Genomic DNA, 20,102 nt, shown 5'->3' with positions numbered 1-20,102 from the left:
GATTCGCTAAGAGAGTGTCTGACAATCTGGTCACTGTCTGGGAGTTGAGAAATCAATACAGTCCTAGTCCTGAGAACACATTAATCCCATTCAGCTAACTTGACACTTGACAAACCATGTTAGGTCAACACATGTGATAATAATGAGAGTCAGCGTGTTCAGAAACAAAACTGCGGGGTCCTTCCATACACCACCTATGGGATGTACATACAATAAATGGGAGAGCACAACCAATACATTGGCTGATGAATTTCAGTCAATGCACTTTTTTTTTCATGGACACAGGTGACACTTGTGTCATCCGGTCCGTATGTCCGCATATCATCCCATCCGTTTGCGGATGATATGCGGACATAATGTATGTGTATGGGGATTGCAGATGTCAGTGGATGACACTGCTGACATCCGATTTTGCGTCCTTTCCGTTTTTTAAAACAGAAGAAAAATAGGGTTCTGTTCCGTTCCAAAAAAGGGAACAGAACTGAAAGGACGAAAATCGGATGTCAGCGGATGGTCATCCGCTGACATCCACAATCCCGTTGACATGCATTATGTCCGTATATCATCCGCAAACTGATGGGGTGATATACGGACATACGGAACGCCCGTGTAAAAGAGGCGTAAAGGTCATAGTGATGCAGCCTCCTATCCCATGACTCTGTGTGTGGAGGGAATCCAGGACAGTCATCAGGAAGCACAATTCATTTATTTCAATGTCATCTTCCATCACAGGATTACCAGAAGGAAAATGAAAAAATAATAAATAACAAAAAGCTTGAAAAATAAAATATTGCATCCACTACACCAGGGACTAATAAACTGGGATTTACTACATTTTAGTCCTGGATTGTGATACACTTTAAGGCAGGGGTCGGGAACCTTTTTGGCTGAGAGAGCCACAAATACCACATATTTTCAAATGTAATTCTGTGAGAGGCATACACTATATTTCAGGGGTCGGGAACCTTTAAGTAACGCAGTGACGAATTGCAAAAAATAGCCTGGTCATTAAGGGGGTACAACCTTCCAGGGCTGAAGTGGTTAAAGGAGCTGAAATTAAAGTAGACTTCCCCTGTTCACACTAGTGCGATTTGCAGGGCACGACAATGGAAAGGAGAAATAACCTTAGCGCAAACAGAAAGTGGATGTGTAGCCCATAGGTGCCAAAATGTCGATGTCTGGGGAAATATTATTTAAAAATTCCACTGTGAACACCCGTGCGATGCGATTCTGGCAAGTGCTCTGCATTTTGCAATCTGTTTCGGGGTATAATTCATGGAACATGAAGCCCTGTTAACATTGTGCTGATTTGACATGTGATTTGCCATGTTGAATCGCATGTCAAATCTGAGTCTATTGCTGGCAATGGCACCAGTTCACACCGAGGGCGGGATTGAAATCATTCAGCTGAACCCGCACAATTTCAAACTCGAATGTCAGTGCAACTTTGGGGGCAATTTGACAGACATCGGTACGGGTTCATGCACAGATGTCTATTGAAATCGCCCTGAAGTCGCCAAAAGTAGTGCAGAAACTACTTTGGGGAATCGGTGAGGCGCCGCAAAGTCAGGGTTGCACCAATTCGGACAGTAGTGACGTTGCCGGCAATAGGCTCTGATTTGGCATGCGATTTGACATGTCAACTCACATGTCATATCTACCCAATGTGAACGAGGCCTAATGTTCCATGAATGATACCCCAAAACAGATTGCAAAATGCAGTGATCTTGATAGAATCGCATCGCATGGGTGTTCACACCAATGAGATGTGATTTTGATGCTGGGGAAAACAAAAAAAAAAAAAAAGGGTCCTCATTTGCACCAAAATGTTGTAGGACCCTTTTCCCCCCACACCTAAATCTTATCACATGGGTGTGAACACCCATGCGATGCAATTCTGGCAAGCGTTGCATTGTGGGAAAGTGGGAGACACTAAAATAGCAGAGGTGATTTTTAGCTAAAAACTCAAAAAAAAAAAAAAAAAAAAATCGCTAATGCAAAAAAGCTAAAAAAAAAAAACGCTGAAAAACTCACTACAAAGCTGCTGGCGTTTTTTAGAACGTCCAGTGTGTATGAGGCCCCAAGGTTCATCGTAAAGAATTGGCATCCCAGTTAGCAACAGGCTAAGGACATAAAAATAACTTTCTCCAAAAATGTCTGTAAACTCAGACATGCAATATGAAGAAAGCATATTCCTCTATACGCAGGGTGTCAAACTCCATTTCATCGCAGGCTGCATCAGCATTTTGGTTGCCCTCAAAGGGTTGGTTGTATCTGTAAGACAAGATGTCAAGAGTCCCCCACCCTCCCTTACATCAGAGTGCATCCCCCCTTACCTTGTGCTGCTGCCGGGAAGAAGCTGGGAAGCAGAAAGTGCAGGGTCTGGAGTAGGACTGGAGTCAGCTGGCAGAGTCTGCTGAATGCTGAGCCCAGAGGAGGAGGGAGACAAGAGGGCGCTGCAGCTGCACCGAGAGATGCAGGATCTGTAGCAGGAGTTCTGTCCTCCTCTCCTGTGCAAATTGCTGATACAAAGACAAGTCTCTGAGGCTGCATGGAGAAGTACAGGATCTGGCAAAGGACTCTCTGATGCCGACTGCTGAGACAAGGTGTGGGCTGAGACAAGGAAGGTGCAGGAGAAGTGCGAAGTCCACATGAAATGACCCAGTGGGCTGGATTCAGCCCACAGGCATTGTGTTATACACATATGCTCTATAGCGTGTACTTGTCTCAATTAAGAGCACTAGGTGTCATTTCTATGTCCTGCTTCGTTCCTCTGCCATCAGTATGAATCACTTCTGGAAGTTGTCATAATACCAAGAGAAAAAAGGTGACAGGGGAGGGAGCAACAGCTGATTGACAGCCTCAGCTCTGTTCCTGTGTGCAGGGTGGCGTTTCCCTTTCCTGCAATCAGCTCTCAGAGATCTTCAAACTGAGCTCTGCAGAGTAATTACAGCTCCCTTTTATCTGACAGCTCAAACAAGATGTATAAATTATGTACTTTGAAAGGACGTAGAAGAAGACGACTGCAGATAAACAGGTACAACTGTTTATAGGTATAAGGTTTTACAGGTAGGAGCATTTGTTTAACCAGAGGTTCTGTATCACCAGAGGATCGTCAGTTTACTGGTACATGTAAGGGGTAACAATCACTTTAAAGCAGAACTCCAACCATTTCTGTGTTTATTAACCGGTTGCCGACCGCCGTGAAGGGAGAAAGGCAGGCGGCTAATGTAAACAAGCCGCCTGTCATTCTCCCCTGTGTAGGAATGGTGATCATACGGTTCTACTATGTAGGACCGTTGATCACTGTTCCTACACCAGTAGCCATGTCCAATCACAGTAAGAAGCACGCCCCTAGGGACACACTTAACCCCTCCTTCCCCAATAAAGTTAACCCCTTCCCTGCCAGTGTCATTTTGCAGTAACCGTGCATATGTATAGCACTGATTACTGCAGTAATGTCACTGGTAACCCCAAAAAAGTGTCAAAAATGTCAGTGAAGGGTCAGATCTGTCCGCCGCAATACCGCAAAAAAAAAAAAAAAAAATCGCAGATCGCCGCCATTACGCGTTAAAAAAAAAAAAAAAAAAAACACCAAAAATGACAAAAATCTTTCCCTTAGTTAGTAAACGCAATAACTTTTGCGCAAACCAATCAAAATACGCTTTTTGCGATTTTTTTACCAAACATATGTAGCATAAAACAAATTGGCCTAAAATGTTAAAAAAATTTAGATTTTTACATTTTTTTGGGGGAATTTCATATAAAAAAAAATGTGAAAAAAATATTATTTTTGCAAAATTGACGCTTTTGTTTATAGCGCAGAAAGAGAGAGAAAAAAAAAAAAAAAAAAAATCGCACAGGTGATCAAATACTAGAGCTGCACGATTAATCGTATGAAAATCGCGATCTCGATTCACCCCCCCTGACGATCTAAACCTGAAATATGCTCGATTCTTTGCATAGCAGAGAGAACAGCTGTGGAAAAAAAAAAAAAAAAAAAAAAAAAAAAAAAGCCTCCCGGCAAATGCCTATCAGCATTAAGTCTCCCAGTAACTATAAACAAAAATGATTACATTGTATCTTTTCCTTCCCTCTGCCAGGGAGAAAGGAAGTTTAACCTCTTAAAGACTGGATCTTTTTCTGACACTTGTTGCTTGCAAGTTAAAATCAGTTTTTTTTTGCTAGAAAAGTACTTAGAACCCCCAAACATTTTATATATTTTTTTAGCAGAGACCCTACAGAATAAAATGGCGATTTTTGTAATATTTTATGTCACACTGTATTTGCGCAGCAGTCTTTCAAATGCAATTAATAGATTTTAATGAATAAAAAAAAAAAACGTAACAGTAAAGTTATCCCAATTTTTTTTTTTGTTACACAGAGAATCGTGATCTTTATTCCAAGCAAGAAAATCGTGATTCTCATTTTGGCCAGAATCGTGCAGCTCTATCAAATACCACCAAAAGAAAGCTCTGTTTGTGGGAAAAAAAGGACGTAAATTTCGTTTGGGTACGGCGTCGCATGACCGCGCAATTGTCAGTTAAAGTCGCACAGTGCCGAATCGCAAAAAGTGGCCCAGACGTAAGACAGCAAAATGCTCTAGTGGTAAAGTGGTTAAAAGTCAGCAGCTACAAAAAGCATAGCTGTTGATTTTTTTGTCCCACGGTCCAGTGATGCGGCCACCCGAAGCCTCAGTTCTCTCCCTCGGCTCTCCCCAGCATTACTAGTGTGGTCACCTTGCTGTGACAGCTTGTGGCTTCACAGCCGGGTGGGGACTGCGCATGCGCGAGCCACGCATTCTGAATGGCTGAGCAATATTCTGGGACCTGCGACGTGTCCCACAAGATTGCAGGGAGGGAGGGGGGGAGAGGAGAAGTGGGAGCTGGTGGTACCTGGCAAATCTTGGTACCTGCTCCCCCCCAAAAAAAAAAAAATGACAAGCCCAATGTGGCATGTAAGGGGGTCTGGAATCCTTAAAGTGGAACCTCCACTTTTGGGTGGAACTCTGCTTTGCCAGCAGTATTGATCCTTCAGATGAAACAAAATCTTGATCAATTCTTTATTTTGGTACCGTAATCCGAGGATGCTCCTGAGCCCATGACAGCAAGGCAGTGAAATATAAAATCGCTCTTCCTCCTAATGTAGGAGCTGCATGCTTACATTGTGCTCTGCACGGAGAAAGCTGCAATGCCATTTTCTTTACACCCCCTTTATTCCATGATATTTTAGTGTCGGGTAGATTTACAAAGGCTGAGATACAATTGTACCCAAATGTATACAAAACAGCACAATACAGGCTCATTTGAATTGTCTGATTTTCTGTACGAGAGAGTTCCAATATAATCAGCATCAGGGTCCTGCGGTTCTACGGCACGGATTACGACAATATATATCTCTGCCAACCACAGTCTTCTAAATTCACCAATAAGAAGATACTAAATGATGGGCAATAACTGGAAGACAGATATAATTATACATCCCCAGGATGACTATAAACAGAAATAACTCCATTGTAATTGAATCACTATACACACATGGATTGGGAGTATCAAACACACGGGTTCACACCAGGACAAGGCTGATCAATACAGAGTAAAAAGGTCCTGCAGGGTACACAGCAACCAATCAACCCGCAAATTACAATCTTTCAGCTGTAAATGCAAAATGTGAGCACCGAATCCTGCAATTGAAGAACCCAGCCAAGGTAGGTAATCAGATAGGAATCTCAGAGCGGTGGAGGTGGAGAAATTACATATTTAACTTAATATATAAAAGTCACAGAAAACATCAGATTCACCATTTGATTTTATAAAGATTTCCATTGTCATGTTGCCGGTGAGTAAAACGGGAATAATGATTCAGCCGCAGATGATCACGTAGCATTATACAGCCTAGCAGGACACATAGAAATTGAATTTTTTTTCCACAATTTAATTGCCAGCTTAGCAATAAACATTACTTTGAACTCCCAAAAGGATACTAATAGATAATAAAAATGAAATGTAGCATGCAGGGAGAGGAGGATTGGATGATGCAGATGTTAGCACTGAAAATCTAGGAAAACGGGGGACTGCCACAGAAAAATTAAAGAATGGGGGGCAATGCAGAGTGAGGACAGTGAGAGGAGAACAGAAGAAGAAATGTGTTTTTTTTCCTTCAGGCAGCAAGATAAAAAAAATCCTGAGGTTCCTCTATTGTTATACAGCACGAATAAACACATTTCTTGCTGCAGCTATTGTACTTTGACAACCAGCCGCACTGGTTGTCAATATACCCACACAACGGCCCCTTCCCCTGCACAGCAGACACGTCCTCGGCCCAGCTGTGCCCCCCCCAGCACAGCGGACACATCCTCTGCCTGGCTGCGCCCCCCCCCTCACACAGCGGACCCATCCTCGGCCCGGCTGCGCACCCCCTGCCGCACAGCGGACCCATCCTCGGCCCGGCTGCGCACCCCCCTACACAGCGGACCCATCCTCGGCCCTGCTGGCACACCCCCCCCGCACAGCGGACACTTCCTCGGCCCGGCTGCACCCCCCCCCCCGCACAGCAGACACGTCCTTGGCCCGGCTGCGCCCCCCCGCACAGCGGACCCATCCTCGGCCCGGCTGCGCACCCCCTGCCGCACAGCGGACCCATCCTCGGCCCGGCTGCGCACCCCCCTACACAGCGGACCCATCCTCGGCCCGGCTGGCACACCCCCCCCGCACAGCGGACACTTCCTCGGCCCGGCTGCACCCCCCCCCCCCGCACAGCGGACACATCCTCGGCCTGGCTGCGCCCACCACACACTTTTTCGGCCCGGCTGCGCCCCACGCACAGCGGACCCATCCTCGGCCAGGCTGCGCCCCACGCACAGCGGACCCATCCTCGGCCAGGCTGCGCCCCACGCACAGCGGACCCATCCTCGGCCAGGCTGCGCCCCACGCACAGCGGACCAGTTGTTCTTCAAAAACCTGCCAAAGTTTGCAGATTGAATGGTCAGTTTATGAGAACAGAGACTCTGGGAAGTGGGTGCCATTCAGTGTGATGAAGTAGAGGGCAGACCAAGCCCCTGTTCACACCTGTGCAATTTTTTTGCCTATCTTTGTCTATTGCACGACAAGAAGAACCCCATTTTTTTTTTTCTACGGCGGCGGTTCACATCCATCTATGCGGTTTTCGCTATTCTGTTTTTGAAAATTCTGCCTGTCGTCCTTTTGTATGACTTGCTACAACTTTGGCCCCATAGACTTTAAAGGCGAAGTTTACCTTTTGAGGAAAAATAATAAAAGCGGGAAAAAAAAAAAAAGTGTATTTATTCGTTTTTCCCTCAGAAGCCTGGAAAGCATTGCAGCTGTAATTAGCGGATGAGGGTTGCAATGTCAGCCTCCTGCAGACAAGCCCTGCAGCTTTCAGCCCATACTTCTGATACAGGCTGACTGTTTACAAGCTGCAGGGCTTGGAAATGAACTACAAGAATGCTCATCAGCGTCCTCGCAGTTTGAGAACTACAAGTGTCAGCCGCAGTAGGTGACAGTACTTGTAGTTCTCTCATTCATGGTGAATAACATTCACAGATCACTGTAAATAAATGACGTGGCTGTGTGGGTGGAGCCCATAATGAGACAGCGGGTGTGGGGAGAAGATCCCCTACCTGCTGTCACAGGATGGGGAAATCTGGGGGTGGGGGGTCTGGAGCATGTTACACCCAAATTTTGGGTAGAAGTTATAACTTATTACTTAACTTAGAACTTAAGTTCTGAAAGGTGAACGTATCCTTTAATGGAATTGCGTTAAAAATGCATGTATATGCATTTTAAACATGTTTCTGACCATTTTTCCTCCCCTAGACAGACAGGAGATAAATATTTGTTGCTGGTCAAGTGCATAAAGCAAAAAAGCGCACAAAAGAAAATGTATAAAAATGCACATGAACAAATGTGAACCTGGGATTATAAAAAGGAGAAAAAAAATAGAAACAGTAAACATACAAAAATAGATATAAATTGGTAATAACAAAAGGTTTAGGATATCTAAAATTATTCGGGACGGTGGGGATTCCCCTCCTGAGAGGAACACATTGCATTAGAATGCGGCATATCACAAATACAAAGGATTTCAATAGAAATAAATAGCAATACACTCCATAGACCAGGGATCTCCAAACTACGGCCCTCCAGCTGTTGTGGAACTACATGTCCCATGAGGCATTGGAGACCCCTGCCATAGACATACTGGTAGGTTACTTGGCCCTTCTATGTGCATGAATGGGAGTTAGAGACCTTAGATTGTAAGCTCCTTTGGGGCAGGTACTGAAGGTGGATGTACATTATATATGTAAATAGCCAGCGCTATATAAATAACCACTCAAATGGGAAGAAAAGAATATTAAATGTGAAATGACCACAGAATCATTCAATGGGAGAAAACTCCAATATTGCGGATTTAGACACCTTGGCAGATATAGAAAATTATTTAATATATGTGCATGTATATGTAGGTATGTGTGTACAAAGGTGTGCATGTGTATATATAGATCAGCTTGTGTGGTCTCCAGTCCTCTGACCCCCCCCCCCCCCCCCCATAGTCTCCCGATCTCAGGGTACAATGAGGAGGATAGTGGATATGCTCTGTATACAATGTAATGAGGATGATAGTGGATATACTCTGTATACAATGTAATGAGGATGATAGTGGATATACTCTGTATACAATGTAATGAGGATGATAGTGGATATACTCTGTATACAATGTAATGAGGAGGATAGTGGATATACTCTGTATACAATGTAATGATGAGGATAGTGGATATACTCTGTATACAATGTAATGATAGTGGATATACTCTGTATACAATGTAATGAGGAGGATAGTGGATATACTCTGTATACAATGTAATGAGGAGGATAGTGGATATACTCTGTATACAATGTAATGAGGATAGTGGATATACTCTGTATACAATGTAATGAGGAGGATAGTGGATATACTCTGTATACAATGTAATGATGAGGATAGTGGATATACTCTGTATACAATGTAATGATAGTGGATATACTCTGTATACAATGCAATGAGGAGGATAGTGGATATACTCTGTATACAATGTAATGAGGATAGTGGATATACTCTGTATACAATGTAATGAGGAGGATAGTGGATATACTCTGTATACAATGTAATGATGAGGATAGTGGATATACTCTGTATACAATGTAATGATGAGGATAGTGGATATACTCTGTATACAATGTAATGATGAGGATAGTGGATATACTCTGTATACAATGTAATGATGAGGATAGTGGATATACTCTGTATACAATGTAATGATGAGGATAGTGGATATTAGGGCTGCGCAATATAATCGGAAGATCGATGCATCGCAATGCGACCCTTCGCGATTCTGCATCGATTCGGGGTGCTTGGAAAATCGATTACTAATGACGTCAGTTCCGGGGGCGGGGACAGAAGTGACATGGCGGCGCTGGGCCGCTGGCCGGGCTTGTGGAACACGGAGCTCCTCCTTGCGGCGCAGTAGAGGAGAGCGGAGCTATCGGTGCTCTCTCTGGCCCCGGGATCAGGGATCGGCAAGGTGTCCGCTCACAGACACCGGTGTCCGTGAGTGGTTCTTGCCGGGTCCGCCACGCTGCCCTGCCATCATTGATTTTTTTTTTTTTTACTCCCAGAGATGATCATGTGCTCACTGACACTGCCTCGCCGGCCGGAGTCGCCGCCTGCCGCTCCCCCCTGCAGACAGTCCCGCTCAGCCTCCCGAGTCCTGCTGGCCAGTGAGATTATCTCTCTGCTGGCTGGGGGATGGACTGTGGAATTGGTGCGGCGGTGAGACTCCGGTGGTCACTGGAAGAACCGTGTTGTTGCAGGCAGCTGGGGGGCCCCACTGCTGGACCAGTGGAGAGAGAGAGGCCGGAGTCGGACTGACCAGGGGACCAGAGACTGAGGGGAGACACAACTTACACAAGGTACAGTAACAGAAGAAGTTTTTAAAGTTTTAACTTTGGGGGAGGGGGGGCCAGTAGCCAGTAGGCCACCTCAGGAAGGGATGGGACCTGCTCTGGCCCTGGGGCCTAGCCTGTTTTAAGGGTTCTTTATGGAGGATCCACCCTGGGGGGGACTGGGCTGGGCCCTGGTCTGCTGCAGTGTTCTTCTATGGGGGATCTATAATGGAGGGGGGTCGCTTGGGAGTCGGGACCCTGGCCTGCTCTAAGGGGGGTGGGGGTCTATTGGTTGGGACCAGTCACCAAGCCAGGGGTCCTCCCCACATCGATCCCCCTAGAGCAGGCCAGGACCACCAGGGTCCCCATATAGATCCCCTTAGAGCAGGCCAGGCCTGCTCTAAGGGGGGTCTGTGGAAGGGGGACCCTGGCCTGCTCCAAGGGGGCTCTATTGGTAGGGGACCCTGGCCTGCTCTAAAGGGGAATGGGATCTATGGGGGGACCTGCCTGCGCTAAGGGGGGGCCTGCACTAAATGGGGATCTATGGGGGGACCTGCCCTTCCCTGCACTAAAGGGGGATCTACGGGAGACCTGCCCTTCCCTGCACTAAAGGGGGATCTACGGGAGACCTGCCTGCACTAAAGGGGATCTATTCCATAGATTCCCCCTTTAGAGCAGGGTCCCCATAGATCCCCCTTTAGAGCTCAGTTCCCCTGGATCCCCTTTAGGGCAGGCCCAGGCTCCCCATAGATCCTCCTTTAGAGCAGGGTCCCCATAGATCCCCCTTTAAAGAAGGGTCCCCATAGATCCCCTTTAGAGCAGGGTCCCCATAGTAATCGTGATGCATCGCGGAATCGAATCGTATCGAATCGCGACCCTAATAATCGTAATCGCATCGAATCGTGAGGTAAGTGAAGATGCACAGCCCTAGTGGATATACTCTGTATACAATGCAATGAGGAGGATAGTGGATATACTCTGTATACAATGTAATGAGGAGGATAGTGGATATACTCTGTATACAATGTAATGAGGAGGATAGTGGATATACTCTGTATACAATGTAATGAGGAGGATAGTGGATATACTCTGTATACAATGTAATGAGGATAGTGGATATACTCTGTATACAATGTAATGATAGTGGATATACTCTGTATACAATGTAAAGATGAGGATAGTGGATATACTCTGTATACAATGTAATGATAGTGGATATACTCTGTATACAATGTAATGAGGAGGATAGTGGATATACTCTGTATACAATGTAATGAGGAGGATAGTGGATATACTCTGTATACAATGTAATGAGGATAGTGGATATACTCTGTATACAATGTAATGAGGAGGATAGTGGATATACTCTGTATACAATGTAATGAGGAGGATAGTGGATATACTCTGTATACAATGTAATGAGGATAGTGGATATACTCTGTATACAATGTAATGAGGAGGATAGTGGATATACTCTGTATACAATGTAATGATGAGGATAGTGGATATACTCTGTATACAATGTATTGATGAGGATAGTGGATATACTCTGTATACAATGTAATGAGGAGGATAGTGGATATACTCTGTATACAATGTAATGAGGAGGATAGTGGATATACTCTGTATACAATGTAATGAGGAGGATAGTGGATATACTCTGTATACAATGTAATGATAGTGGATATACTCTGTATACAATGTAATGAGGAGGATAGTGGATATACTCTGTATACAATGTAATGATGAGGATAGTGGATATACTCTGTATACAATGTAATGATGAGGATAGTGGATATACTCTGTATACAATGTAATGATGAGGATAGTGGATATACTCTGTATACAATGTAATGATGAGGATAGTGGATATACTCTGTATACAATGTAATGATAGTGGATATACTCTGTATACAATGTAATGAGGAGGATAGTGGATATACTCTGTATACAATGTAATGATGAGGATAGTGGATATACTCTGTATACAATGTAATGAGGAGGATAGTGGATATACTCTGTATACAATGTAATGATAGTGGATATACTAGTCTGTATACAATGTGAGGATAGTGGATATACTCTGTATACAATGTAATGATGAGGATAGTGGATATACTCTGTATACAATGTAATGATGAGGATAGTGGATATACTCTGTATACAATGTAATGAGGAGGATAGTGGATATACTCTGTATACAATGTAATGATAGTGGATATACTCTGTATACAATGTAATGATGAGGATAGTGGATATACTCTGTATACAATGTAATGATAGTGGATATACTCTGTATACAATGTAATGATGAGGATAGTGGATATACTCTGTATACAATGTAATGATGAGGATAGTGGATATACTCTGTATACAATGTAATGATAGTGGATATACTCTGTATACAATGTAATGAGGAGGATAGTGGATATACTCTGTATACAATGTAATGAGGAGGATAGTGGATATACTCTGTATACAATGTAATGATGAGGATAGTGGATATACTCTGTATACAATGTAATGATAGTGGATATACTCTGTATACAATGTAATGATGAGGATAGTGGATATACTCTGTATACAATGTAATGAGGAGGATAGTGGATATACTCTGTATACAATGTAATGAGGAGGATAGTGGATATACTCTGTATACAATGTAATGAGGAGGATAGTGGATATACTCTGTATACAATGTAATGAGGAGGATAGTGGATATACTCTGTATACAATGTAATGAGGAGGATAGTGGATATACTCTGTATACAATGTAATGAGGAGGATAGTGGATATACTCTGTATACAATGTAATGAGGAGGATAGTGGATATACTCTGTATACAATGTAATGAGGAGGATAGTGGATATACTCTGTATACAATGTAATGAGGAGGATAGTGGATATACTCTGTATACAATGTAATGAGGAGGATAGTGGATATACTCTGTATACAATGTAATGAGGAGGATAGTGGATATACTCTGTATACAATGTAATGAGGAGGATAGTGGATATACTCTGTATACAGTGTAATGAGGAGGATAGTGGATATACTCTGTATACAATGTAATGAGGAGGATAGTGGATATACTCTGTATACAATGTAATGATGAGGATAGTGGATATACTCTGTATACAATGTAATGATGAGGATAGTGGATATACTCTGTATACAATGTAATGATAGTGGATATACTCTGTATACAATGTAATGAGGAGGATAGTGGATATACTCTGTATACAATGTAATGATGAGGATAGTGGATATACTCTGTATACAATGTAATGATAGTGGATATACTCTGTATACAATGTAATGATGAGGATAGTGGATATACTCTGTATACAATGTAATGATGAGGATAGTGGATATACTCTGTATACAATGTAATGATGAGGATAGTGGATATACTCTGTATACAATGTAATGATGAGGATAGTGGATATACTCTGTATACAATGTAATGATAGTGGATATACTCTGTATACAATGTAATGATGAGGATAGTGGATATACTCTGTATACAATGTAATGATAGTGGATATACTCTGTACACAATGTAATGATGAGGATAGTGGATATACTCTGTATACAATGTAATGAGGAGGATAGTGGATATACTCTGTATACAATGTAATGATAGTGGATATACTCTGTATACAATGTAATGAGGAGGATAGTGGATATACTCTGTATACAATGTAATGAGGAGGATAGTGGATATACTCTGTATACAATGTAATGATAGTGGATATACTCTGTATACAATGCAATGATGAGGATAGTGGATATACTCTGTATACAATGCAATGATGAGGATAGTGGATATACTCTGTATACAATGTAATGATAGTGGATATACTCTGTATACAATGCAATGATGAGGATAGTGGATATACTCTGTATACAATGTAATGATAGTGGATATACTCTGTATACAATGTAATGAGGAGGATAGTGGATATACTCTGTATACAATGTAATGAGGATAGTGGATATACTCTGTATACAATGTAATGAGGAGGATAGTGGATATACTCTGTATACAATGTAATGAGGAGGATAGTGGATATACTCTGTATACAATGTAATGATAGTGGATATACTCTGTATACAATGTAATGATAGTGGATATACTCTGTATACAATGTAATGATAGTGGATATACTCTGTATACAATGTAATGATGAGGATAGTGGATATACTCTGTATACAATGTATTGATGAGGATAGTGGATATACTCTGTATACAATGTAATGAGGAGGATAGTGGATATACTCTGTATACAATGTAATGAGGAGGATAGTGGATATACTCTGTATACAATGTAATGAGGAGGATAGTGGATATACTCTGTATACAATGTAATGAGGAGGATAGTGGATATACTCTGTATACAATGTAATGAGGAGGATAGTGGATATACTCTGTATACAATGTAATGAGGAGGATAGTGGATATACTCTGTATACAATGTAATGAGGAGGATAGTGGATATACTCTGTATACAATGTAATGAGGAGGATAGTGGATATACTCTGTATACAATGTAATGAGGATAGTGGATATACTCTGTATACAATGTAATGATGAGGATAGTGGATATACTCTGTATACAATGTAATGATAGTGGATATACTCTGTATACAATATAATGATAGTGGATATACTCTGTATACAATGTAATGAGGAGGATAGTGGATATACTCTGTATACAATGCAATGATGAGGATAGTGGATATACTCTGTATACAATGCAATGATGAGGATAGTGGATATACTCTGTATACAATGCAATGATGAGGATAGTGGATATACTCTGTATACAATGTAATGATAGTGGATATACTCTGTATACAATGCAATGATGAGGATAGTGGATATACTCTGTATACAATGTAATGATAGTGGATATACTCTGTATACAATGTAATGAGGAGGATAGTGGATATACTCTGTATACAATGTAATGAGGATAGTGGATATACTCTGTATACAATGTAATGAGGAGGATAGTGGATATACTCTGTATACAATGTAATGAGGAGGATAGTGGATATACTCTGTATACAATGTAATGATAGTGGATATACTCTGTATACAATGTAATGATAGTGGATATACTCTGTATACAATGTAATGATAGTGGATATACTCTGTATACAATGTAATGATAGTGGATAGTGGATATACTCTGTATACAATGTAATGATGAGGATAGTGGATATACTCTGTATACAATGTATTGATGAGGATAGTGGATATACTCTGTATACAATGTAATGAGGAGGATAGTGGATATACTCTGTATACAATGTAATGAGGAGGATAGTGGATATACTCTGTATACAATGTAATGAGGAGGATAGTGGATATACTCTGTATACAATGTAATGAGGAGGATAGTGGATATACTCTGTATACAATGTAATGAGGAGGATAGTGGATATACTCTGTATACAATGTAATGAGGAGGATAGTGGATATACTCTGTATACAATGTAATGAGGAGGATAGTGGATATACTCTGTATACAATGTAATGAGGATAGTGGATATACTCTGTATACAATGTAATGATGAGGATAGTGGATATACTCTGTATACAATGTAATGATAGTGGATATACTCTGTATACAATATAATGATAGTGGATATACTCTGTATACAATGTAATGAGGAGGATAGTGGATATACTCTGTATACAATGTAATGAGGAGGATAGTGGATATACTCTGTATACAATGTAATGAGGAGGATAGTGGATATACTCTGTATACAATGTAATGAGGATAGTGGATATACTCTGTATACAATGTAATGATGAGGATAGTGGATATACTCTGTATACAATGTAATGATGAGGATAGTGGATATACTCTGTATACAATGTAATGATAGTGGATATACTCTTTATACAATGTAATGAGGAGGATAGTGGATATACTCAGTATATAATGTAATGAGGAGGATAGTGGATATACTCTGTATACAATGTAATGAGGAGGATAGTGGATATACTCTGTATACAATGTAATGAGGAGGATAGTGGATATACTCTGTATACAATGTAATGATAGTGGATATACTAGTCTGTATACAATGTAATGATAGTGGATATACTCTGTATACAATGTAATGATGAGGATAGTGGATATACTCTGTATACAATGTAATGAGGAGGATAGTGGATATACTCTGTATACAATGTAATGAGGAGGATAGTGGATATACTCTGTATACAATGTAATGATAGTGGATATACTCTGTATACAATGTAATGATGAGGATAGTGGATATACTCTGTATACAATGTAATGATAGTGGATATACTCTGTATACAATGTAATGATGAGGATAGTGGATATACTCTGTATACAATGTAATGATAGTGGATATACTCTGTATACAATGTAATGAAGAGGATAGTGGATATACTCTGTATACAATGTAATGAGGAGGATAGTGGATATACTCTGTATACAATGTAATGAGGAGGATAGTGGATATACTCTGTATACAATGTAATGATAGTGGATATACTCTGTATACAATGTAATGATGAGGATAGTGGATATACTCTGTATACAATGTAATGATAGTGGATATACTCTGTATACAATGTAATGAGGAGGATAGTGGATATACTCTGTATACAATGTAATGATAGTGGATATACTCTGTATACAATGTAATGATGATGAGGATAGTGGATATACTCTGTATACAATGTAATGATGAGGATAGTGGATATACTCTGTATACAATGTAATGAGGAGGATAGTGGATATACTCTGTATACAATGTAATGAGGAGGATAGTGGATATACTCTGTATACAATGTAATGAGGAGGATAGTGGATATACTCTGTATACAATGTAATGATGAGGATAGTGGATATACTCTGTATACAATGTAATGATGAGGATAGTGGATATACTCTGTATACAATGTAATGATGAGGATAGTGGATATACTCTGTATACAATGTAATGAGGAGGATAGTGGATATACTCTGTATACAATGTAATGATGAGGATAGTGGATATACTCTGTATACAATGTAATGATGAGGATAGTGGATATACTCTGTATACAATGTAATGATGAGGATAGTGGATATACTCTGTATACAATGTAATGATAGTGGATATACTCTGTATACAATGTAATGATGAGGATAGTGGATATACTCTGTATACAATGTAATGAGGAGGATAGTGGATATACTCTGTATACAATGTAATGATGAGGATAGTGGATATACTCTGTATACAATGTAATGAGGATGATAGTGGATATACTCTGTATACAATGTAATGATGAGGATAGTGGATATACTCTGTATACAATGTAATGATGAGGATAGTGGATATACTCTGTATACAATGTAATGAGGAGGATAGTGGATATACTCTGTATACAATGTAATGAGGAGGATAGTGGATATACTCTGTATACAATGTAATGAGGAGGATAGTGGATATACTCTGTATACAATGTAATGAGGAGGATAGTGGATATACTCTGTATACAATGTAATGAGGAGGATAGTGGATATACTCTGTATACAATGTAATGATAGTGGATATACTCTGTATACAATGTAATGATGAGGATAGTGGATATACTCTGTATACAATGTAATGAGGAGGATAGTGGATATACTCTGTATACAATGTAATGAGGAGGATAGTGGATATACTCTGTATACAATGTAATGATAGTGGATATACTCTGTATACAATGTAATGATGAGGATAGTGGATATACTCTGTATACAATGTAATGAGGAGGATAGTGGATATACTCTGTATACAATGTAATGATGAGGATAGTGGATATACTCTGTATACAATGTAATGAGGAGGATAGTGGATATACTCTGTATACAATGTAATGAGGAGGATAGTGGATATACTCTGTATACAATGTAATGAGGAGGATAGTGGATATACTCTGTATACAATGTAATGATAGTGGATATACTCTGTATACAATGTAATGATGAGGATAGTGGATATACTCTGTATACAATGTAATGATAGTGGATATACTCTGTATACAATGTAATGATGAGGATAGTGGATATACTCTGTATACAATGTAATGAGGAGGATAGTGGATATACTCTGTATACAATGTAATGATAGTGGATGGACTCTGTATTGTATACAATGTAAAAAGTGTAGAGAAGAAGAAGAAGAAGCAGTGGAGAGGAGGATCGGGTTAGTGGGGTGCCGATGATCAGTTTTGTACCCCGGTGATCAGGTTAGTATCCCGGTGATTGCCCTCTCCCTCCCCCCATACAAAGCCCGGCACTCACCGTTCTGAGCCCCCGCAGCCCGGAGTAGCAGGCAGCCTGTAATAAGAAGGGCGATCTGCCTGCTCAGCATCCCCCCGATCTCCATCCCAGCCGCCGACAGGCTGAATGCATACTGGGGCCCCGCCACCTCCACACACAGCCGGGCTCAGCTCCGATCCATCTGCCGGGCTGCGATCACATCACTCAGCGGATCCCAGCAGATCCCCCGTGCGCGCGCAGGCTGCAGCAGGCACAGGACTTCCGGCGCCGGGATCGCTGCGGATCGCTGGAGGGACTCCCTTTAACCCCTTCAGCCCTGACCGCCGGCTCACCGCCGCAACAAGTTGTGTGTGCCCGAGCTGGCCGGGGAGTGCGGGGTTAACTGTGGGCGGGGAACTGTGGGCGGGCCTCCCGTCCCCCGGGGATGCCAGTTTGGCGACTTTCCAGACAGATTGGGCGACTTCACCGGGCTGAGGGCTGTGCTGTGCTGTGCACTCTGTCTGCATGTGGTTGTATGGAGGAGGAGAACACATTGCATGGGACATAGGAGAGGGGCCCCACAATGTCCTCATCTCAGGGGCCCCTCACTGTCCTCATCTCAGGGGCCCCTCACTGTCCTCATCTCAGAGACCCCCACTGTCCTCATCTCAGGGGTCCCCCACTGCCCTCATCTCAGGGGCCCCCCATCTCAGGGGTCCCTCACTGTCCTCATCTCAGGGCCCCCCACTGTCCTCTTCTCAGGGGTACCATACTGTCCTCTTCTCAGGGGTCCCCCACTGCCCTCATCTCAGGGGTCCCTCACTGTCCTCATCTCAGGGGCCCCCCATCTCAGGGGTCCCTCACTGTCCTCATCTCAGGGGCCCCCCACTGTCCTCTTCTCAGGGGCCCCCCACTGTCCTCTTCTCAGGGGTCCCCTACTGTCCTCTCCTCAGGGGTCCCTCACTGTCCTCTTCTCAGGGGTCCCTCACTGTCCTCATCTCAGGGGCCCCCCACTGTCCTCATTCCAAATGCCCCTCACTGTCCTCTTCTCAGGGGCCCCCCACTGTCCTCTTCTCAGGGGTACCCTACTGTCCTCTTCTCAGGGGTCCCCTACTGTCCTCTCCTCAGGGGTCCCTCACTGTCCTCTTCTCAGGGGTCCCTCACTGTCCTCTTCTCAGGGGCCCCTCACTCTCCTCATCTCAGGGGTCCCCCACTGCCCTCATCTCATGGGTCCCCCGATGCCCTCATCTCAGGGGCCCCTCACTGCCCTCATCTCAGGGGTCCCCCACTGCCCTCATCTCATGGGTCCCCCACTGCCCTCATCTCATGGGTCCCCCGATGCCCTCATCTCAGGGGCCCCTCACTGCCCTCATCTCATGGGTCCCTCACTGCCCTCATCTCAGTGGTCCCTCACTGCCCTCATCTCAGTGGTCCCTCACTGCGCTCATCTCATGGGTCCCTCACTGTCCTCATCTCAGGGGTCCCCCACTGCCCTCATCTCATGGGTCCCCCGATGCCCTCATCTCATGGGTTCCTCACGGTCCTCATCTCAGGGGTCCCCCACTGCCCTCATCTCAGGGGTCCCTCACTGCCCTCATCTCAGGGGTCCCTCACTGCCCTCATCTCATGGGTCCCTCACTGTCCTCATCTCAGGGCCCCCCACTGCCCTCATCTCAGGGGTCCCCCACTGCCCTCATCTCATGGGTCCCCCGATGCCCTCATCTCAGGGGCCCCACACTGCCCTCATCTCATGGGTCCCCCACTGCCCTCATCTCAGGGGTCCCTCACTGCCCTCATCTCTGGGCCCCTCACTGTCCTCTTCTCGGGGGCCCTCACTGTCCTCTTCTCAGGGGTCCCTTACTATCCTCGTCC

The 20,102-nt window shown here is 43.0% G+C and overlaps 1 protein-coding gene across 1 annotated transcript in view; it reads right to left on the bottom strand.

The window, feature by feature from the left end:
• DCBLD2 (discoidin, CUB and LCCL domain containing 2) overlaps positions 1 to 18,609 on the bottom strand; it is a 136,452-nt gene extending 117,843 nt beyond the window's left edge. Inside the window, exon 1 of the mRNA XM_082245307.1 lies at positions 18,273 to 18,609. Within this exon, the coding sequence (XP_082101433.1) occupies positions 18,273 to 18,357 (85 nt within the window). The 5' untranslated portion in view covers positions 18,358 to 18,609. The remainder of the gene's footprint in view (positions 1 to 18,272) is intronic.
• Between the last annotated feature and the right edge of the window lie 1,493 nt (positions 18,610 to 20,102).

Source organism: Pelophylax lessonae (assembly GCF_965119305.1).
Source record: "Pelophylax lessonae genome assembly, chromosome: 2".
Lineage (NCBI taxonomy): Eukaryota > Metazoa > Chordata > Amphibia > Anura > Ranidae > Pelophylax > Pelophylax lessonae.
This window is presented reverse-complemented; position numbering and strand designations above follow the sequence as displayed.